Source organism: Pantherophis guttatus, chromosome 1 (genome assembly GCF_059756535.1).
Source record: "Pantherophis guttatus breed Tessera chromosome 1, ASM5975653v1, whole genome shotgun sequence".
NCBI classification, from domain to species: domain Eukaryota; kingdom Metazoa; phylum Chordata; class Lepidosauria; order Squamata; family Colubridae; genus Pantherophis; species Pantherophis guttatus.
The window spans coordinates 59628580-59653366 of NC_142063.1; the positions used below are offsets into that span (position 1 = coordinate 59628580).

A 24787-nucleotide genomic window follows, 5' to 3' on the forward strand; every position below is an offset into this window, starting at 1 on the left:
TTCTAAATACATCATCAAAACAATGTACTTATTGTTTTGATGATGTATTTAGAAGAAGAATCCAAATACGTGAAGCTAACAAATTTGTTTCTCCTCGCATACTATCATTTGTAATCTCCCCCCTCCATTATATGCATCCTTAAAAAGGATTATCTCTCCACAGATACTTTCCTTAGTTATCCCTGCTTTAATCTCCAAAACTCATCTGCTGGCTAAGATTTGCCAACTATTTTATAGATTAGCCTGTGGGAGAAGAAAAAAATTACCATACGCTTACGCATATACAGCAGCTTTAAGCAGCCTCACATATTAACTAGGACAGCATTGAGCTTTAGGCTATATAGCAAAGGGTAAGGAAGATATAAGGATATTGGTTACAAATGCTAAATTGCATAGGGAAATGGCGGTCTGAGAACTGTTGACAAAAATAATTTATTTATTTTATTTTATTTTATTAAATTTCTATACCGCCCTTCTCCTGAAGGACTCAGGGTGGTGAACAGCCAAAAGATAAAACACAGAGATGCAAAATTTAAAATAGATTAAAACAGATTAAACAATTTGGCTAAATTTTAAAAATATCCCATAATTAAACAAATTAAAATTAGTGTTTAAAATTTAAATTTTAAAATTTTAAAAGGGAGAAGATTTAGGCCAGGCCAGCTTGATGAAATAAAAACGCGCGATGGAAGGTGCGCAGATCCGGGATCCTCCGTATCTCTGGGGGGAGCTCGTTTCAGATCATAGGTGCCCCCACAGAGAAGGCTCTCCCACTAGGGGCCGCCAGTCGACATTGTTTGGCCGATGGCACCCGGAGGAGCCCCTCTCTATGGGAGTGTACTGGCTGGTGGGAGGCTATTGGTGGTAGCAGGCGGTCCCGTAGATAACCAGGTCCTAAGCCATGGAGCGCTTTAAAGGTGGTAACCAGAACCTTGAAGTGCACTCGGAAGACCACCGGGAGCCAGTGCAGCTCGCGCAGGAAAGGTGTTACATGGGAGCTCCACGTTGCTCCCATAACCACCCGCGCGGCCGCACTCTGCACCAGTTGGAGCCTCCGAGTGCACCTCAAGGGGAGCCCCATGTAGAGAGTGTTACAATAGTCCAGACGAGAGGTGACGAGGGCATGAATGACCGTGTGTAGGGAGTCCCGATCTAGAAAGGGACTCAACTGGCGGATCAGGCGAACCTGATGAAAAATCCTCCCGGTCACGGCCGTCAAGTGCTCTTCTAGAGACAGCCGTGAATCCAGGAGGACGCCCAAGTTGCGAGACCTTTCCATGGGGGCCAATGATTCGCCCCCAATAGTCAGCGATGGCACCAGCTGACTATATTGGGACGTCGGAAACCACAGCCACTCAGTCTTAGATGGGTTGAGCCTGAGCCTGTTCCTCCCCATCCAGATCCGTACGGCCTCCAGGCACCGGGACATCACTTCAAGGGCATCGTTGGGGTGGTCCGGGGTGGAGATGTACAGCTGGGTGTCAACAGCGTACTGATGGTACTTCACCCCGAAACCACGGATGATCTCACCCAGCGGCTTTACATAAATATTGAACAAAAGGGGCGAGAGGACCGATCCCTGCGGCACCCACATATGAGGGGCCTCGGGGTCGACCTCTGCCCCCCTGTCAACACAGACTGCGACCGGTCAGAGAGAAAGGAGGAGAACCACCGTAATACGGTGCCTCCCACCCCCAACTCTTCCAACCGGTGCAGCATGATACCATGGTCGATGGTATCAAAAGCCGCTGAGAGATCTAACAGGACCAAGACAGAGGAGCAACCCCTGTCCCGAGCCCTCCAGAGATCATCAACCAACGCGACCAATGCCGTTTCCGTGCTGTACCCAGGCCTGAAACCCGACTGGAACGGATCTAGATACGACGTTTCATCCAGGTACTGGGGAAGCTGTCGTGCAACCACACTCTCAACAACCTTCACAACAAAGCGAAGGTTGGAGACTGGACGATAATTAGCCAATACTGCCGGGTCCAGGGAAGGCTTCTTGAGGAGAGGCCTCACCACCGCCTCCTTCAAGGCGGCGGGGAAGGCACCCTCACCCAATGAAGCATTTATAATCCCCTGGAGCCAGCCTCGCGTCACCTCCCGGGAAGCCAGTACTAACCAGGAGGGACACGGGTCCAACAAACATGTGGTCGCATTCAGTCTACCCAGAATCCTGTCCATGTCATCTGGGGTCACAGGATCAAATTCGCCCCAGATAACATTCTCAAGACCTGCCCCCGTCACCCTCGCTGGACCTACCCAGTCGGAGTCCAGACCTTTCCGAATCTGAGTGATTTTGTCATGCAGATATTGAACAAAGTCCTCGGCTCTTCCCTCCAATAACTAATAACTATAACTAGGTATTGGCAAAAAGAAAATCCAATTTGCAAAGATTTTCCCAAAGGAAACAGTTACTAATCCAAATGTACAATCATATGCTCTCATTTATTTTCTTGTTACTACTTATGGACATCACCTTTTATCGAAGGCTTCCGCCTTTCAGAGAGCTGTTCCAGGTTTTTACAGATACCAATTTTGTTTGTCTATTCAATTCAAGATCAGCATATATCACTGAGAACCTTAGTAGAGAGTCAGTTCAGATATATGTTGTTTTGCTGGTAGAAACATATGTTAAGACATTTCTACTGACGTGCCAGAGTTTTAGCATTAATCCCAAAGAGTACATAGTGAGTGAGTCTAATGCAGCATCCTTGCTTTCCCGCAGTGCATCTGCTTTGTCATACAACTCGCTAGGAAGCAGCTTCTGAGAGGAAAAATACCCTCTGATCTTTGCCAGTGTCTCTTCTCAGCTCTCTCAGAGGTTGCAAACATAGCTACAGACTTACTGTATTTAAGACTGATAGCAGATGTGTTCCAAGAGTAATAAGGCAATGTTTCTGCTGCTTCTCTTTTAGAATTATTATCATTACAAGGATGTCTAACATTGGTTACATAATTTTACAGAACCAAAAAAGCCTCAATGATCTCTAGTTTTTTGAGCTCTGTTATGATGTTATTTTTTTAAAAAAAAACTTATTGAAATAAAATTCAGATCAATTAGCTCTAGTTTAATATTTATGCCATTCTCCTATTTCTTATTTTATGTTTTTTTTAATTCTCTTGGTTTTATACATAAAAGTTAATGTGTATTTTTACTGCACATTTCTCAGAGTATCTTGGTAAGCAGATGGCTCAATTTATAAACTTAGGAAAACAAATACAATAGATGTAAAAGTTCCAGGGGGTCCCACTCTTCTGGGCTAGATAACTGAATTTCAAATTCTTCTGGGCTTAAATATCGACATTTTTAGAAGTGCTAGTGATGGAGCAATTGGGAGCAAAAACAAAACAAAACACAGGCCTCTTCAGAATATGACTGCACATTCTGGCTTTAGATTTGAAAAGATTTTTAACTACATTCAGTTGGGTGCATGAAGATTTCTTCATCTAGTGGATCAGCTGGGGCCATATTCTGGCTGGTTTCCTTTTTACTATTTAACCATATGGCAGAAAACATGGTCCTCAAAGTAGCATGGAGCACTAGGATGGTAAATAAAACTGAAATCCGAGGAAGTGTAGTCCTTCGGGAGTGAGACTAAATGTCCCTACCTACCCACTGCTTCTCTGTCTCCTCCTCCTATTCTGTGAAAAATATTTCCAATTGCCATATAGTATAAAGACAAAATTTTCTATCATAAGAATCAAAACGGTTGTTTTAGAGGCAATTTTTCATGAGAGTATACTAGGCTGAGAATGAATCAACCCTCCCACCTTATACCGAAATTCTGATCTGCAGGAGGAGGAGGAGGAAGAGATGACAATAGAATGAACATAAGGAAGACCTTTTATTTGTCCTCAGACTCTAAGGAAAGAAACTGAAATAAATGGCAGTAATATATTGAGCCGATCAAAGCCTACGCTAGACAAACCATCGACATGACTCAGTTTTAGACAACTTTGAATATTAATATTTATAAGTGGGAAATGAACACAACACAACAGTAATCATTCCATTTATGCCAAAAGCTTTGAAATAATTTTGTGCCACAGGGCCTTACACCATTTCTCTGTAGCTCTATGTATACTCTAGTAAAGGTTAATTAGTTTAACTTCAATTAGTTAAACTATAGATTGAAATTGTACATAATTATTTTCAGCAAGAATTTGCTTTCGGCTTGAGTTTATGACTTTATAGAGCCGATATGGTACTGTTTTTATTATAAATTACAATATTTAAAGGTTTAAATAGAACTTAAAGAGTATTTTCAAAATAGATTCAGAATTTTAAGATGCCATCTGTTTTCAATCAATCAATGTTTTTATTACATTCAAAGACCAGTATAAGACCCTCCTTATGTTGATCTTTGCCATCTGACACCTACTCCACAGCATTTTCCAAAGATACCTGACTATTCTAGCTTTGTTGTAAAGCCATGAAAGCTGAGGTGAAATTCAGAACAAAGTTCCAAATGTAACCATTCGTGCTATTAACTAAGAAAATTTGCAAACTTCCAGATTTGAATAGATTTGCATGTGATTTGGAAATTATATGAGTCACGGTGGCGCAGTGGTTAGAATGCAGTACTCTGCAGGCTACTTCTACTGACTGCTGGCTGCCTGCAATTTGGTAGTTCAAATCTCACCAGGCTCAAGGTTGACTCAGCCTTCCATCCTTCCGAGGTCAGTAAAATGAGGGCCCAGATTGTTGGGGGCAATATGCTGACTCTGTAAACCACTTAGAGGGGGCTGTAAAGCACCATGAAACAGTATATAAGTCTAAAGGCTATTGCTAATGCTACATGACAAGGCTTAAACAAATAATGAGCCCAATTCTAAATTTTTGATAATCTTTTATATCCCAAAGATGCTTTTTCAAGCGTCAACTGGACTTTCTGACTGAGAATCTCCATAGACATTAATCTTTTATATATTTATTAGTTTATCTATAACCTGCTTTTGCTCCATAAATTCAAAGTGGTCTGCGCTTTCTCCTCCAATTTTTCCAATGTCAACAATCCTCATGGTTAGGAGCTGGATGAGAGCTGGTGATGGACTCAAAATCACCCATTGAATTTCCATGACTGAGGATGGATTTGAATTGGGATCTTCCAGGTCCAAGTCCAACTCTTATACCACACTGGCTCAACTGTCACATGAAAAATTAATTAGAAATGCAATGTCACCTTTCTTGAAAAGAATCACTTAACTTTGGTAGTATGTTTGATTGCAGCTCATGCCTTGGTAGAGAAGCAGTTTTGATTTCACTCTTGTTTTTCAAGATGATGCTAAGGCTGCATACTGTTATTTATTATATTATTTATTTCAATGGCATACCATCCTGGTAACCTTGGATGTACCACATCTTGTCTGACTATAAAAGTATGCCCTTGGCTTTCTAGATCAAAGAATCTCAGATCAATTACCTATCTTAATAATATAAAGCAATTATAGTAATTACTTACTGCACAATAAGTAATCTTTACTACAGTGTAAAACAAGAGTTTTGCATAAAGATCTGCTGCTTGAGTAAACTGAAAAAAATGTCACAGTCAACATTATACACATTGATAATCAGCTTCCCCTTTCAGTAAATCAGTAGTCCATGAAAGCTAAAAGAGCTGGAACAAAATTGAAATATTATTTTCACTACTGCCTAACAAAGGATTGCATGGGAAGGATATTTATTTTAACTCAATTCAGTTTATTACAGTCATAGACCAGAGACCAGAACAAATAAAAACACTTAGTAAATATACAATTAAAAATTATAGGATGAAATAATAAATAACATAAAATTTATGATAAAATCCAGACTGTCAATTACACATAGTCTAACTATACTAAGTATACAGTATATATTTTTTATTTATTTATTTATAAAGTTTATTGAATGCTCATTTTATCACAGGGTAACTCTGGGCGGCTGATATATATATATATATCTCAGATGCCCTGATATTCAAACTCTATGTCTCTAATCCTATGTAGGTCTATCAGAAACAATAATTAATAGGTTCAGAGAAGTATAAGGATTCCAGCTTTGATCTACTTACCTGTCTATGAAGTAATTGAATTTGTGTGACTGTACACAAAAGTAGCTAATGTTTCTCATGCAATTCAACAAGGCTGAACAAAAGAAATGGGAGCGGTAACGGAAAACTGCCCAGGGAAAAGCTTTGTTACACCACAAATATTGCAGTGATATAGATTTACAGTGATACCCCAGTATAATCTATCTTTAGCATATTGTTTAATTCAGTTTTGCACCTAAAAAGCAAATAAGCTTTTGAAGTGACAAAAACAGATATTCTATCCATCAAAGATACAGAAGAAACTAATGGGAGCTTTTTAACAGCTCCCATTAGTTTTAAAAAACCGAGCAATGATGTTCCATATCACTGCACCATAAATTGTATTCAACTGTGTCCATCTACCAAAGGAAAACATGCTGCTAGCAGATTCCTGTTTCTCTTTTCCATTTCCTTGTTTCCCAAATCTGCTACAGCGATTTGGTAAGGCTTCTAAAACAGATATGGGTGTTATGGATCAAGAACAACAAGAAGAAGCAGCTTTACTTCTAGAACATATTCCACTTACACAGTGTTGGATGTATCTCTGGAACCTTCATTTTAGAGAGAAACATTTTCATGCTCTATTTGTATAACACAAAGTGTTTCCAGAATAGCAATAACCTCCTGGGTACTGTGCTAAATGAAAACACCATGCAGGTTAATTATCTCCTTTTATTGTGGGCTGCTAATGGTTGTTTGGAATATTGCAATAAGAGCTATTTGTAATTTATCAGAATTTGCTGAGGAACGATAATCAACACCAACATATATCCAATTAAACTAATCAACGTTCAATTTTTCAATTTAATATGAGGCAGATTATGGTAACAGAAGCCATGTATAAAAGAGCAGAGGAATATTATCTTTATCTCTGGCAATCTTTTCAAACTAACCCAACATTTGGTAAATAAAGACCATAGAGGAATTTCTGATGAATAGAGTTATTCTAGTTACCCCCAGAATAACAGAGCTGGAAGAGATCTTGGAAGTCTTCTAATCTAGCCCTTCTGCTTAAGCAGGAAACCCTATACCATTTCAGACAAATGGCTGCCCAATCTCTCCTTAAAAACCTCTAGTGATGGAGTTCCCACAACTTACAGAGGCAAGCAATTTCACTAATTAATTGTTTTCACTATCAGGAAATTTCTCCTTAGTTCTAGGTTGATAAGTTTCCATTCTTACTCCTCAGTGAAGATTTTTATCTCTCTTCTACTATTTCCACAAGAAAAGTGGCTCATTAATAACCACATCAGAAGTAACTGTTTCCTTTTATAAAAAACAATTAGACTATATGATAATATAGGGGAGAATTATTAAAATGTAATGTGGCACAATAAGGTTGCTTTCAGAAAACAAACTCTAAATATTAAATTGTTTAAAAACTATGGCCTGAATTTTTGGCGTGTTTATCCTTTTTTATTTCTTAAATTTTCACAGAACAATTTTCAAGGTAATAAAAGTGTTTTAGCTATTGGACAGAAATACAATCACTCAAAGATTTCTTTGTGTTCTTAGGGAAAAGCTGACCTTAGATAGAATAGATACTTCTTTGTGTGCACATTTGGCAGAGGTGCACAACCTCAGCCTCTGAGGCTCCATGCAGCCCTTGGAATCTTTCCAAAAGCTACCATCAAATTACCAATCTTAATATGAAAGAAGGGAAACTAATTAAATACCTTGCTGTTTTAAAATTAGTTTAAGCTTAATTAAATCATAATTAGTTTTTAACCCAGCCTGCATGCTTATTATTGTCCTTTTAGAATCTGATCATCAACATGACACCCAACAGATGAAGCTGGTCACTAATCCAAACAAAATTCCACAAGACTGTATTAAAGCATCTATGGGGCATTTTTAGGAAACAATGCAACCAGGCTTCTGGGATTGCTTTCCTTGACATTAATCCCACTGAATATAATTCAGCCAACAAATTACACCACGCCTCTGTCTGAGAAGGCTTCCCAGAACTGTTTCCAAAGTAACACAAGCAAACATGAGAAAATGAGATGTAGGTCCAGAAAGTTCATTGACATTACTTGAGAAATGAATAGATTTAAAGAGAAATCTTCAGGTTATAGTTAATGCAAAGACAGTTCCTTCGTGCCTGGATTTGGCTTGCATAAATCCATTTGCTCCTTCTGTGATTTCCTTTACAGATTGGCAAGGCAATTCCAGTTCAATATTGGATGGCCATAATTTGTTTCCTCACTCATTCGATATTGATTAATATGACATTCTAACTCCCTATTTGCTACTGCTAACCCCCTGACACCACTTGGGTGATTTCTTTCTTTCTTTCTAGCATTTGTGCAGCTTAGTTGCGAGTTCATCGTTGTGTACTGTGCCAACTTCAGTTCCTATAGCAAAACTATCAGTAATTATGAAGACATCATTTGTATACAGTCCCACCTACATATCGGAAGGAATGACTTCAGAGATTTGTAGCCAAAAATATTATAAAGCAATTAGAATATTAAGTGTATATTTAAATTCCCATGTACATGGTTTCTAAATTTTAAAACATAAAAGCATGTTTAATCCTTAATTGCCTACTTTGTATCATACAACTGATTTTTAAATAAGGCTGCAGAATTATGCTTAGTTTACTTTCTTTCAAAGTCTTTGTCACACAGATAAAATTTAGATAGAGATATAAAAATCTATTGTAGGTACATATATAATATACTGTACATATTAGAATTTTAATAAGACAGACAGTAAAATCATTAAATATCTTAGAGCAATCATTCATTATCCTATTTCAGCCCAGACAGTAAAATAATGAGATCATTGTACCTTCTCTCCTACTGCCTGCTGAACAGATCAAAATGAAATCTGAAAGTTAGCTGAGGAGCAGTAGTGAGGTGAGGTGAGGTGAGGTGAGGTGAGGTGAGGAGAGGAGAGGAGAGGAGAGGAGAGGAAATGTCTGATTTGATTTTTTTCACTCAGGCTCCAGAATCCAAATCTGGACAATCTCCAGAAAGGAAGAAGGCAAGAGATGATGGAAAGAGTCCTACAGTCAGACATCCCCCCACCATCCACCCACTATTGGTGCAATACTATGATTGGCAGATAATTCTCCCACTACCTGGAAATGGGCTGAACAAGGAGGGCAAAATTCAACCAATTCAGTTATAGACAGACCATCTATGTATAATCCAGATAATCTCACTCCACCATGGCTCAGAACAAAAGAAACAGAGACAGGATAGGGACTGAAAATGGGGACAGCAAATGTCATGCCATTGTTGTTTTCTGTCAATTTAAGGACCTATGGAGAGCAATTTAACTCACTGTAGCAAAGCCGCTGGCATCAGTCATTATGACAGTAAAACACAACCAAGCGTTTCCATTAGTTAATGTAGAGAAATGATTCATTCCTAAACCCTAGTCATTCCACTGCAATCAATGTCCAGTCCAAATGCTTTCATATTTCTTCTTCATTAACTATATATCTAGAAGAGATAAAAGCAGTGGAAAACACCAGTACTGATGATAATTCATCATTTATTTATTGTATTTATTTATTTATTGGTTCGATTTAGTCGAATGTTAGTCAGTGGTGGGTTTCAAAAATTTTTTACTACCTGTTCTGTGGGTGGGTGTGGCATGGCTTGGTGGGTGTGGCTCTGTGGGTGGGTGTGGCATGGATTGGTGGGCATGGCTTGGTGGGCGTGGCAGGAGAAGGATACTGTAAAATCTCCATTCCCTCTCCAATCCAGGGGAAGGTTACTGCAAAATCCCCATTTCCTCCCGATCAGCTGGGACTTGGGAGGCAGAGAATAGATAGGGGCAGGGCCAGTCAGAATTTTTACTACCAGTTCTCCAAACTACTCAAAATTTCCACTACCAGTTATCCAGAACTGGTCAGAACCTGCTGAAACCCACCTCTGATGTTAGTCCTTTGTATTGCTTAATACTGCCATCTCTGCTCTATTCCTCCCCTGCAGCCCAGAAATGACTGATCTCGAAAGATGAGGAACATTCTTTTTTTTTTAAATAAAGGCTTTTCCAAAATCTATAATCTGTTCTGGTCTCCTACTGTCTATTGCAAGGTAGGAGAACAGAAGACTGTCTGCTATCCAATGTCCTATTTTGACTGTTCTCCTGTATTCCTCAAGGGCAGCAGCTGCAAGGTTAGGTTTCTTCTTCAAATGAAATGAATGCAATTGTGGACTTTTCAAACACCCTTTTTAGACAGGGTGCTATTAAAACATGTTGGTCTACCCTAAAAGTGGCAGCTCTGAGCAGGCCTTGAAAGTGTTATTTAACTTAATGTGTACTTTTGTCTTGAATGTGGCAGATAGGTCAAAGCTCTTTTAAGGAGCATCTGTTTTTCCCTCAGTCTGGCAGGTATTCATGAATACAAGATTGAAGGTTCATGCTAGAAGCTTGGAGCACTAGAAATACCCATGGTGATGAAGCTACACAGCCACAGTTGCAAGCTGCCTGTTAAACAAGGAATAAAAATGATAGGGAGTCGGGGTAGATAGACAAGTCAGTGTGGTGGGTAATACATAAAGCCTAGGTGGGACTGTGAGGCATCTGCTGGTCCTGATCCAGCACCACCAAATTGGATTGCGGGGTGGGAATTACAACCAAGCTGAAGCAATTAGATAATATACTTACAGTCATGCTTTGCCATATAATTTTGGGGAATTACCATCTTTGGGGTTGCACTGTCCCCCAGACAGACCTAGTGTATAATCGGGGGTTCTCCTGAATGTGTGACTCCTGATTGAGGAGCAGATGGCAGGCATGCCAGGGGGGCCTTTGCTTAATGCTTGTTATTCATCAGTTACACCCATTCCTAGACCAACAGGCCTTTCTTGTCAGGCCCAAGCTCAGAGATGACACAGCAAAGTCCAATCAAGTCTACTCCTTTATTTGCTTACACCTAATGAACAGAATCTTGCCAAACTAAAGGTATAAACGTCTAAACAGATCAGTGGTGGGTTGCTCCCGGTTCTGTCCGGTTCTTGCGAACCGGTAGTAAAAGCGGCGGGAGGCTCCGCCCACCTTCCCGGATGTCATAATTGACAGTCTGCACATGTGCAGAAGCTTCTGCGCATGTGCAGAAACGCACATGCGTGCTTCCGTTGCGAACCGGTAGTAAAGGTAAGTAGAACCCACCCCTTATTAGATATATCCTGAGAGATTCTAGGAAGTGGCTATCCTGAATCTCTCCCTCCACCCCCCCACCCCAATCCTCCATTCATCTTGGGCCTGCACAGTCTCTTAATCCAGGCTTTCTCTGGAAAACTTCTGTTGCCAAAAGTCTCCCCCACTACTACTCCAGGTGTACATTCCATCAAACTCACACTCATCCATGACCTGGTCATCTCCTGTTTGGACTATTATAATGCTCCCTACATGGGATTGCCCTTGAAGAGTATCTAGAAAGCTTCAGTCACTCAAAATGCAGCAGCCTGCATAGTTTTGCGCAAGTCTGAATTTGTGTATGTGTCATCTCTTTTGCGGGAGCTGCATTGGTTGCCAATTTGCTTTTGGATGCAATTCAAGGTGCTGGCTATCACCTTTAAAGTCCTACATAGCTTGGAGCCAGCTTATTTAAAGGACTGCCTCTCCTCAGTACATCTATCCAGCCCACCAGAGCAGAGAGGCAGGTCCCTGCTTCTGTTAAGGAAATACATCTATTGGGACCAAGAAAAAGGCCCATCTCTGCCATGGGAGGGAGAAGAGGGATCGGGGTTTTAAATTGTGATTCTTTATTGCTGTATGCCCTCCAGAATCACTGTTGTGAATTGGGAAATCATATAAATATGTTTAATAAATAAGAAAAACAATTGGACAATAGTTTCTGCAGAAAAAGATAAACTGTATACAATCATCTCAGAAGGAGATAGTGGTTGTTTCACACTTCCGTAATGTGTGTGTGTGTGTGTGTATGTGTGTGTGGTGAGGCAAGACTAGGAGGCATTATTTCATGGTTACATGGTCCAGTTCTAAGGAACAGCTCCTCCCCCTTACAAATGAATTGGCTTCTTCCCTAATGTCAGATGAAATTCTTCCAAACAGCATTTGGTGGCAGTGGTGGTGATGATAATGATGAGAATTTTGCCATCTTTATTATTTTTACAGTTACGATTGTCATAAGATTTGCTGTTATTATTCTGTCAATTGCTATAAGTTTGATTCATCTAATGTACTGTATTATCAATGGATTTTTTAACTTTATTTGTATTGTGAATATTCTAATTATCAGTTTTAATTTACGGTATATAGTAAATATAGAAATAAACAAAATGAAACAATGAAACAGCTACTTTCCGACATTTCTCTCCTCTCACATAGCAGCCTGCAGTCACTGCCACAACCAAGCAGCATTTCCAAAAGAGAGCCAGCAGAGAGCAGCATTTAATCTTACTTTCAGTTGTACCAAGTGCACATCCACGTGTTTGCTGTCCAGATCCTGCTGCACAGAGTAAGTCAAATCCCGGACTCTTTCTGATGTCATCCGAAGCCATGTCTCAATCTCAGGCAAGTGGAGAACAATCTTCCAGTCTGCAACTGTGTGGAGTGGGGGAGGCTTTTCATATTGTTGTTCGGGATCGAAATCTTCCCTGCCATCTTGCTCAGTTGTAGGAGTTGTAGTGATGATCATGGGGGATACATCGGTAGGAACAGCATTCAGCTCTTGTGGAAGGATGGGGGAAAGTGCTACTTCCATGGCTGATGACAGAAGTTCTAGATCATGCTTCTTGCCAAAGCAGCTGCACATATGGAAGAGGCAAAGGGAAAATGGTTAAAAAAACAAAACTTGGAATAAAACATCTACCTGTTCATAACAATTGAAATACTGCATGTTTAAACATATATTGAATACTGCCTGTTGGTTAACAGCACTGGAAGCAGGACAAACCTGTTTGCAACTAATCAAATTAAAATTCTGTCTAAGCATAGCAGTGGTGGGTTGCCCCCAGTTCAGACCACTTCGCAAGAACCAGTAGTAAAACCGGTGGGAGGCTCCGCCCACCGCCCCGGATGTCGTCATAGGCGATCTGCGCGATCCCGTTGCAAACCGGTAGTAAAGGTAAGTAGAACCTACCCCTGAAGTATGCCCAAATTCAAACCTAGACAATTGTCACTTGTATGTGTCAGAAGTTTAATAGCAAAACAGACTTAGTGGGGTTTAGTTTTACTTCTTATGATTAGGATGATGGATAGCAACTGCAAATAATGATTTATTAATCATAATAATAGCCTCTAGTTTCTGAAACTATGCTATACAGGGTTTACTTATATACTTGAAACTATATCTTCATAAAAGGTAGAAATTACCAGGGAAAAAAGAGTTAATGAAAGTTAAGCTCAATTAACAATTCTTAATCAATAATTAATAACTATTATTATTTGTGTGGACATTGAAAAATGTAAGAAATCTAAGGAATTAAAGAACCAAAATGCAATATTAAAACATTTGTACAGGTAGTCCTTGACTTACAACCACAATTGAGCCCAAAATTTCTGTTGCTAAGCGAGACATTTGTTAAGTGAGTTTTCCTCCATTTTATGACCTTTCTTGCCAGAGTTGCACAATGAATCACTGCAGCTATTAAATTAGTAACACGGTTGTTAATTGAATCTGGATTCCCCATGGATTTGGCTTGTCAAAAGGGGATCACATGACCTTGGGACACAGCAGCAGTTGTAAATATGAACCAGTTACCAAGGATCTGAATTTTGATCATATGATCATGGGGATGCTCCAAAGGTTGTAAGTGTGAAAAATAGTCATAAGTCACTTTTTTCAGTGCTGTTGTAGTTTTGAACGGTTACTAAATGAACTGTTGTAAGTCGAGGACTAAGATAAAGGTAAAGGTTTCCCCTGCACATGGATAGTAGTCGTTCCCGACTCTAGGGGTCAGTGCTCAACTCCGTTTCTAAGCTGAAGAGCCAGCGCTGTCCAAAGACATCTCCGTGGTCATGTGGCCGGCATGACTAAATGCCAAAGGTGCACGGTACACTGTTACCTTCTCACCAAAGGTGGTCCCTATTTTTCTACTTGCATTTTTTACATGCTTTCAAACTGCTAGGTTGGCAGAAGCTGGGACAAATAACAGAAGCTCACCCCATTACACAGCACTAGGGATTCGAAGCGCTGAACTGCCAACCTTTCGATCGACAAGCTCAGTGTCTTAGCCACTGAGCCACTGTGTACCTGTAGCCTATTTTCCAAAGCCAAAAATTAGCCTGTGGCTTAGCAAAGCATGTAAGAAGAGTTCTGATGGATCAAGCATGAAGCTTTAGCAAGCGAAGTCTCTTGCTTCTCACAACTGTAAACCGAAGGTACAACTGTTGCAGCAAATATCCCAGCTGCCCAGAGTCCCTTGGGAGTTGGGCGGCATAGAAATGCGACTAAATAAATAAATAAATAAATAAATAAATAAATAAATAAATAAATTTAATCAGTAGCACCTCCAATAAGAAAGATCAGCTGATAAATGATTTAAAAGATTTTTCTTTGCCTGAGATCCTGGACAGACATTACTGGTAAGAGGTGTCAACGTTGAACCAAATGTAATTGATATAAATAGTTTCAAACCAATAGTTTTTTTAAAAAAAGAATTTTATTTCATTTATTAGGGAATTTTAATCTCTGCCTAATTAGCAAAAAAAAAAATGGAATATACTGATAATTACTAAACTGGAAAAAAAATCCTGTCTGCAATCGCTGCCATCATTTTACGACTGCAAATAATTGACAGACAAAAAATGTGTGTATATAATTACAATTTCTTATAACTATTTTATTGTATAGTCAATTTTGATACTTGGGTTTGAGAAGATATTCCCATTATTATTTGCTCTGCTTCCCAAATGCCAGGAGTTGATAAAAATAGTCATTAATTAAATAAAGAAGCACAAAAACAGGGAGGACAGAAGAAAAACTAAACTAAAGCACACCTGCACCTTGCTAAGTAATCTACCCTGAACTCACTTATGTAGATCAGGCAACACTTATTCTTTTGATGAAAGAGAAATGGGGGTGAACATTGCTCCCCACAATCCCACATGTGTCTGCAACTCCCCAATATCACTGCTTGCTTACCAGGCAAGATAAATATTTTCCTAACAGCACATTTTTAAAAAGAAGACATGTTACGTGGAGAAATGATTATGTTGCATGAAAAATGATTATAAATGGTGGTGGTGATGATGATGATGATTATGCTAATTCATTATGAAGTTGCTTAGCAAAATCGAAAAACCCTTGTCAGTCACCTAGCTACAAAAGGAAAAACAGACGCTGTGCCCTTCTTAGATTTATGGTTATTCTCAGTGGTGGGTTGCTCCCAGTTCTGTCCAGTTCTATAGAACTGTTAGTAAAATTGGCGGGAGGCTCCACCCACCCACCCAGATGTCATAAATGATGATCTGTGCATGCGCAGAAGCTTCGCGCGGCCCCATTGCGAATTGGTAGTAAAGGTAAGTAGAACCCACCCCTGGTTATTCTTCAAACTAAGCTAGGAAAATCTCCTTATCTTTCTGTCTTTGTGTCCACAAAGGTTCTGCTTGTCCAAGCAAGTCAACTGACATGATATCTGCATCAACCAATTAAAAACATATTGGAGAGGTAGCTGACTTGTGAACACTTTTTTTTGAAAAGAGTCAAGGTCTTACAGAGAGCAAGTCAGATAAATAATTAAAACATCATCAAAGACTTTCTAAAAAGGGGGAGTTTTTCCTCAACAAAGCTAACTGAGATACACTCCCAGCTGCTGTATATAATATTAAATACAAAGCAATTAACCATTCAACAGGAGTGTTCAGTCTTTTCTGCCATCTACCTAATGCACTGTTATCTCTCACAGCTAAATGGATTGGACGATCCACATTGCTCGGCTAAAAAGCTTCCTGCTCTAAAGTAGAAGTTTGTTGATTGGATTCAGCATTTGATAAAAGGCAACCTTAAAATGCATCTATGTACTGTATATCTGAAGCATGGTTGAACTCTGGATATTTTCATAATAACACCAACGAGCGCTAGCACTAAAATCACACTGAATAAGGCAAATTATCACCTCATTACAGTAAGAAAAGTGAAACAAAAACTTTATAAGGCAACGGTATGGGTTTTCTGTGTCACCTAAAGGCCTGTACAGATGAAGCATATTGATACAGAGCAACTTTGAAATCCATGCAGAAAAACAAACATCAAAAGAAAAAAAATATTTTTTTTTATTTGAAAAGTTTTACAAATACATTTTCTCCCCAGTTTCCCCCCCAAACCCTCCCTAACTCTCCCCTTTTCCCCCCAAGACTTCCACAAAATAAAATCCTAATCAAAAATACATTTTATGAAACTTAATCCCCTCCACCCCCTGTATACTATTTATACCTTCATAAAACTCAATTAATCTATCCCTACATAATACATTCAGCTAAAAGCTATCTGGTATTTCCTGGTTTGATATTTATTCTGCATATAATCTATCCACTTTTTCCACTCCCAGACATAAGTCTCTTGAGTTCGGTCTTTTAGATATGCTGAAATCTTCGTCATCTCTGCAAAACTGGCCATCTTCAAAGTCCATTCTTTGATAGTGGGCATAGCATCATTTTTCCAATATTGACCTATCAATAATCTTGCTGCTGTCACCATATGCAATATCAGCTTTGTTTCACCCAATGTAAAACCCTTAACTATACCCAATAAAAACAGTTGTGGAGAAAACTGAAGTTTTTTCTTCAAAACATTTTGCATAACCCACTAAATTTTTATCCAAAAAGCCTTCACTTTCTTACAAGTCCACCACATATGATAATATGTGGCATCTAAGCAATCACATCTCCAGCATTTTGGTTGAACATTAGGATACATACACCATAATTTCTTAGGCTCTAAATGCCACCTATAAAACATTTTATAAAAATTTTCCCTCAAATTCTGCGACTGTGTAAATTTAACATTCTGGACCCATATTTTTTCCCATGTTTCCAACATCACTGGTTCTGCAAAATTTTGTGCCCATTTTATCATACAATCTTTAACCAGTTCATTTTCCGAATCTCTTTCTAACAGGACATTATAAACCCTCTTAATATGCATTGGACCTTTCTCTTTTATGTCTAACCAATTCTTCTTCATGCATCATTATACCAGTTTTTTGATCTTCTTTCCATCTCAGTTGAAGTTGATTATACTGTAACCAAGTTAAATTAATCCCTTCTTCCAACAGTATTTCTAATGCCTTTAGTTGTCATCTGCCCCCCTCCATAAAAAGAACTTCTTTGTATAAAACCCCCCCGAGTGACATTATATTTGTATTCCACATGATATGACCAAGATCCAGCCATAACGGTATTTTGTAATCCCATTTGAATCGGTGCTTCTTCCAAACTCTCATCAAAGAGTTCCTAAGTATGTGGCTTTTGAATACTTTATCCACTTTGTTCTCATAGAATAAATATGCATGCCAACCAAATTCAAGACCATGACTTTCTAGGTTCAATATTCCAGTCTTTATCCTTCCAAACCAGTCACTTGCTTGCTTCAAAGCTGCTGCTTCATAATACAATTGTAGGTTTGGAAGTTTAAGGCCTCCCCTTTCTGGAACATCTTGCATAATTTTCAGTTTAACTCTCGGCTTTTTCTCATTCCAGACAAACTTATTCAGTCCATTTTGCCATTCTCTCAATTGCTTATCACTTTTAAGCTCCGGAATCATTTGGAACAAAAAGAGAAATCTAGGCAAAACGTTCATCTTAACTGCTGCTATTCTTCCAAGCAACGACAGCTGCAGTTTTTTCCAGATCTCCATATCCTTTTGTATCTCTCGCCACAATACCTCATAATTATTTTGAAATAATTTTATATTTGAATCTGCAACTTGAACTCCTAAATGTTTAACTTTTGATACTATTTCAAAGCCTACCTTTCTTTCAAGTTCCTGCTTACGATCTTGTGTCATATTTTTAACAATCATTTTAGTCTTTGAAATTGATCTTTCAAAAGTTTTATGGCTCCTCGTATTCTTTCATCTGTTGGATTTTTTATAAGTAGCTGTTCTTTCTTCTTTATCTCTGCTTCCATTTCCAGTCTTTTCTTTTGTCGGTTTAATCTTTGTTTAGAATTCATATAAATGAGTACCCCCCTCATATATGCCTTACTCGCATCCCACACAGAAAAGAAAAAAAAATATTGATGCTTATAAATTGATGGGATTTCTCCATCTTATTTCATAATACAGTGATACTTTGGTACCCATCGTTAATTGGTTCCAGGAGACGTGATGAGTACCAAAAACGATGAGTACCAAACAAAATTTTCCCATAAGAAATTATGTGGTGAGTCACAAGGCAGCCAATACCGACAAGTTCTACCTTGTGCATTTAGTACTAAACAAATAATGAGTACCGGGACAAAATGTTCATGACAAAATGCATTGAGTACCATATCTGATGAGTTTCAAAGCAATTGAGTACCAAGGTACCACTGCAGGGGTGAAATCCAGCAGGTTCTGACAGGTTCTGGAGAACCAGTAGCGGAAATTTTGAGCAGTTCGGAGAACTGGCAAATACCACCTCTGGCTGGCCCCAGAGTGGGGTGGGAATGGAGATTTTGCAATATCCTTCCCCTGGGAGTGGGGAGGGAATGGGGATTTTGCAGTATCCTTCCCCTGGAGTGGGGTGGGAATGGAGATTTTGCAGTATCCTTCCCCTGGAGAGGGGTGGGAATGGAGATTTTGCAGTATTCTTCCCCTGCCACGCCCACCAAGCTGCACCATGCCCACCAAAGTAGGACATTAATGGCACCATCAAGCAGAAAATCAGTGATCTTCCATACATTAAGGCAATCTCAGAAGATCTCAACAAACACAATAGGTTTTTAACATATTGCAGTTGTTAATTGATAAAGTACTTGTAATTGATCCTACATGTAATTTGCATCTGCATAACCAATCTGTGTTCTTTCCCGCCTCCACCCAAATTTCAATCCTACATCTTCAGTTTAACTTCTGTGCATCAGATGTAGTGAAAGGGAGGTCATGAAAAATTATGTTTTTTAATAAAATGTATAAGTCAGAAAGATTCCAGATTTTTTGCCACTATAGATTAACATGGGTCTCCTCTACAACGTGTACCAAAAGGAGAACATGTCATCTTCTTTCATTCCATTATTTTTTTTGCAAACCTAAGTGCAATACAGCCTTTTACCCGACATGAAAATTCTTTCATTTCATTTAGCACAAAGCTCTAAATAGCGAACACTTAAAAAGCACTCGACTAAACATGCTCCTTTAATTAATTTTAAATATCATCCTGTAATGGCCAAGGCCAGAGAAAACTATTTTTGTTCCGTTCTTATCACTCTCCCTCACTGATTCACCACACAACAAAATCTCAAATTTTCCTTTCCAAAAGTGGCTAAACTGAATCATTGAAGACTAAAAAAGAGAATTATAAGTTATATTGAATATATAATGTAATATATAGAATAAACTATCATTTATGAAATGGTGCTCCCATATAACACCTCTCTTGCACGAGCTGCACTGGCTCCCGGTGGTCTTCTGGGTGCGCTTCAAGGTGTTGGTTCTCACCTTTAAAGCGCTCCATGGCTTAGGGCCAGGGTATTTACGAGACTGCCTTCTGCTACCGATAACCTCCCACCGGCCAATACGCTCTCACAGAGAGGGCCTCCTCAGGGTGCCATCGGTCAAGCAATGTTGGCTGGCGGCCCCCAGGGGGAGAGCCTTCTCTGTGGGAGCACCCGCCCTTTGGAACGAGCTACCTCCCAGAATACGACTTATCCCAGATCTCCGCACTGAAGGCCCTGAAGACGTTTTTATTTCAGCAAGCTGGCCTGGCCTGAATAGGTTTTATGGGTTAGTTTTTAATTGTATAGCTTGGGGTTTTAAATTGGGAGGCCAATTAATTTAATTTATTTTTAGTTATCTTAACTTATATATTGTATGTTATTTTAATTTTTGGCTGTTCACCACCCTGAGTCCCTTCGGGGAGAAGGGCAGTATATAAATTCAAATAATAATAATAATAATAATAATAATAATAATAATAATAATAATAATAATAATAATAATAATAATAGTTGTTGTTGTTGTTGTTGTTGTTGTTATTATTATTATTATTATTATTATTATTATTATTATTATTATTATTATTATTCATTGACATTTCAATACCTGGTGATGCACGGATTGAAGATAAGCAGCAAGAAAAAATCACGAAGTACCGGGACTTGCAAATTGAAGTTGAGCGACTGTAGAAAAAGAAATCGTGTGTTGTCCCGATTGTAATTGGAGCCCTTGGAGCAATACCACCTTACTCGGAACAGCTTACATCCTCTGACGATACCTTAACAGTTCCTAGGTCCTTGGTTAGGACTCGAGCTGCTGAGCTATTAACCAGCCTCAAAGGCTCTGAATCTCACTAAAGATTAAATAATAATAATAATAATAATAATAATAATAATAATAATAATAATAATAATCACCTGCTTGCCAACAACATACAAGCTTCTTACTGGTATCATTGCAAACCAAATCTATGGATACCTGGAAAGAAATAACTTGCTTCCTGTAGAACAGAAAGGATGCTGCAAAAACTCAAGAGGAACAAAAGATCAATTGCTGATCGACAAGCTAATCCTAAAGATTTCAAAGAAAAGACGAACCAACCTGTTCATGGCTTGGATAGACTATAAGAAAGCATTTGATTCAGTTCCCCATAGCTGGATCAAGAAATGCCTGGAAATATTAGGCATCAGCAGCAATATACAAAAATTCATGGAATCTTCAATGAACCTCTGGAAAACAAAACTTATGGCTAATGAAGAAGAACTGGGTGAAGTTGAAATTAAACGAGGCATTTTCCAGGGCGATTCCCTTTCACCCCTACTTTTTATACTCTCAATGCTACCACTGACAATCATTTTGAAAAAGATGAACTGTGGATACGAACTTGCAAAGAAAGGACTGAAAAGCTCGCACTTGATGTACATGGATGATTTGAAGCTGTTTGGTAAAACAAAAGCTGAACTGAATTTATTAATTGAAAACACAAAAGAATTCAGCCAAGACATTGGTATGCAGCTTGGAATTGACAAATGTGCAACAATAGCAACCAAAGCAGGCAAGATCATAGAAGAGGATGGAATAGAACTAGAGAATGAAGAAATGATAAAGGCAGTAAAATCAGAAGAAGGCTACAAGTACTTGGGGATTTTAGAAGCCTCTGACTTAATGCATAATAAAGTCAAGGAATTAACTTCAGTCAAGTACATTCGGCGAATTCGTAAGATATTAATGTCCAAATTGAGTGGAGGAAACATCATAAAAGCCATAAATACCTGGACTATACCTGTGATTAGATACTCTGCAGGAATAATTGACTGGACCCAGATGGAGTTAGACAATTTGGACAGAAAAACAAGGAAGCTTATGACAATGAATCATGCCTTGCACCCTAAAAGTGATGTTGACCGATTATATTTACCAAGAGCAGAGGGTGGTCGAGGACTCCTACAAGTAAAGCAGACTGCGGAAGAAGAAAAATGCAGCTTGAATGATTACATCCAGAAAAGTGAAGAACCAATGATTAAGGAAGTAAATAAAGGAGGCCTTTTAAAGACAACTAAAACAAAAGCAGAATATAAGAAAGAAGTAATTGAGCAGCGAGCTGAAAATTGGAAACACAAAGCTCTGCATGGCCAATACTTGAAAAGTATTGAAGGCAAAGCTGACCAGAAACTAACTTGGAACTGGTTAAGATCAGGAGTACTGAAAAAAGAAACAGAAAGCTTTATTTTGGCAGCTCAAGAACAAGCCCTAGCCACAAACTGTATGAAGGCAAAAATTCAGCATGTTACCACAACAGCAAATGCCGCCTCTGCAATGAGAAAGAGGAGACAGTTGACCACCTGATCAGTGGGTGCAGCAAAATTTCACAAACTGACTACCTACAACGCCATAACCGTGTTGTTAAAATCATTCACTGGAAATTGTGCCAGAAGTTTGGATTTGAGTACAACAAAAACCACTGGGAACATCAGGTTGAGAAAGTTTTAGAGAATGAGAAACTTAAGATCTTGTGGGACTTTAGGATTCAGACTGACAGGCACTTGGTCCACAACACACCTGACATAACAATAGTTGAAAAGAAAAAAGTATGGTTCATTGACATTGCAATACCTGGTGATGCACGAATTGAAGATAAGCAGCAAGAAAAAATCACAAAGTACCGGGACTTACAAATTGAAGTTGAGCGACTGTGGAAAAAGAAATCGTGTGTTGTCCCGATTGTAATTGGAGCCCTCGGAGCAATACCCAAAGGGCTACCCCGCTATTTAGAAATTCTAAATTTGCCGGACTTGAACATTTTGACTCTACAAAAAACCACCTTACTCGGAACAGCTTACATCCTCTGACGATACCTTAACAGTTCCTAGGTCCTTGGTTAGGACTCGAGCTGCTGAGCTATTAACCAGCCTCAAAGGCTGTGAATCTCACTAAAGATTAACCAATAAATTAATAATAATAATAATAATAATAATAATAATAATAATAATAATAATAATAGAAAGGAGTCACTAGATAAATATGGATTACTGATGCGAAGATGTTGAAAAGAAGAAGATGTAAATATCTGTTTTTGTTTGTTTGTTTTTTAAAAACTGTTTAATAAAAATTATTTTTTTAAAAAAGAAAGGAGTCACTTGAAAAACACTATCTATTTAGAGAGAAAGGGGTTGGAAATGAAGCCTTCCGTGAAACATCATGCCATTCTCCAAAAAGCCTCAGCTTGACCAGAGGTATCTAAGTAGGAAAAGCTCATGCATAGGAACTTTTCATGCACATCTACATGTACACAAATAACAATCATGCCTAGTTGCATTTCCCATGGAAGTCTGAACACACAGGCTTTCCATAGACATCCATAGGGAGTGTGGCAAAACACGGTCTACAAAATAATGCTGCAAACGGTAGCCTATATACAGGAATGCACTGTCATAGAGCAAGTATACAAAAGTAGATGTTGTATTGAGATGCAATAGGGCACATTTGTCAGTGTGTCAGTATCACAGTAAGGAACAGATCCACGTCTACCTTTCCCTTCTTAATAGCCAATATGCAATCATTAAATGTTGGGAGTGGAAAATAGGTTATTTTAAGTGCGTGAACAACGGGATAATCTGCATTGACTACTATCAGATCAGAATAGAGCTGGAAGGGACTTTGGAGGTCTTCTAATCCAGCCCCCTGTCAAGCAGGAGACCCTATACCATTTCAGACAAATGGGCATTCGGTCTCTTCTTAAAAACCTACAGTGATGAAGCACCCACAACTTCTGAAGGCAAGCTGTTCCACTGGTTAATTGTTCTCACTGTTAGGAAGTTTCTTTTCCATTCCAGATTTTTTTTTTTTTTAATTTTAAATTTATATACCGCCCTTCTCCCTGAGGACTCAGGGCGGTGTACAGACAGAATTAAAAAACATGAAATACAAATATTAAAAACAATTAAAATATATATAAATTTGGCCCAAAATTAAAAATACAAACCAATTAAAACATTTAAAATTTCTTCTTAAGCCAGCCCGGCTTGCTGGAAAAAGTGGGTTTTAAGGGCACGGCAGAAGGCGCTAAGGTCTTGGATTCTCCTTATCTCTGGGAGAGATTGCATCTCTCCTTGATTGGTTTCCATCCATTGTTTCTTGTCTTGTCTTCTGGAAAACACTGGAAAACAAATTGACCCCCTCTTCTTCATGGTAGCCTCTCATGACACTGCTGTCATGTCACCCCTAGTCCTTCTTTTCTCTAGACTAGCCACATCCAATTCCTGCAACCGTTCGTCATATGTTTTAGTCCCAAATGTGTTTCAATTATGCGTGTTAGTGTAATGTTCTTTCCACATAGCCCCAATGTGTTTGCTAATGTTGGATTATATGGACAGACTGCCTTACTTATTAGTTTCTTCAACTTTTTTTAATTCCGGGCATACATTACATTTTTGCTTTTGCTAAGTGAAAGACAGGCAAGGCAGCACTACAGATGACAAAGGGCTGTGTCAGTGATTCTGCAGTGGCAGAAAACATAGCTATAAAAATATTAAAAAGGAATAAATCTGAGTTGGGTCTTATTTCCCTTAAACAAATAAAAAGTGCTATAGTTGGGGAAAATCTGTCATAATAAAACAAAGACTATATTAGCTCCCAACTTGGAAAGCAACAAAAGAAAGAAGAGAAGCTGGATGAGATGTACTTTTTAAAAAGTTATTTTAGTAAGAAGTGGACATTTTGAGATGCTTTTTCTCATACGGAAATATGAAACATAACTTCATGTCTGCCTCTCAGAAGGAAGATTTGTGATTTTTTTCACCCTCATCCCACTCTCTTGCAGCTTTTCCCTTTATTTTAGAAAAACCGGAATGCTTGGGAAATGGCTCAGAGGAAAAGAGACAAATTAATTGATAATGCACCCTTGTCCTCCAATTATTTTTTTTATTTCCTTTCCCTTTTGTCACTTTTGCCAGGTCACTCTAACCATGGTGGTGCAGTTGTTAGAGTGCAGTTCTGCAAGCTACATCTGCTGACTGCTGGCTGCATGCAATTTGGCAGTTCAAATCTCACCAGGCTCAGGGTTGACTCAGCCTTCCATCCTTCTGAGGTGGGTAAAATGAGGACCCAAGTTGTTGAGGGCAATATGCTGACTCTTTAAACCGCTTA

The 24787-nt window shown here is 38.8% G+C and overlaps 1 protein-coding gene across 3 annotated transcripts in view; it reads right to left on the reverse strand.

The window, feature by feature from the left end:
• Window positions 1-24787, reverse strand: part of AKAP6 (A-kinase anchoring protein 6) — a 260229-nt gene that overhangs the window by 206049 nt on the left and 29393 nt on the right. For all 3 annotated transcript variants that reach the window (XM_034417989.3, XM_034417990.3, XM_034417988.3), the window contains exon 2: window positions 12466-12811. In XM_034417989.3, coding sequence (XP_034273880.3) covers window positions 12466-12768 — 303 coding nt within the window. In that variant the 5' untranslated portion in view covers window positions 12769-12811. The remainder of the gene's footprint in view (window positions 1-12465; window positions 12812-24787) is intronic.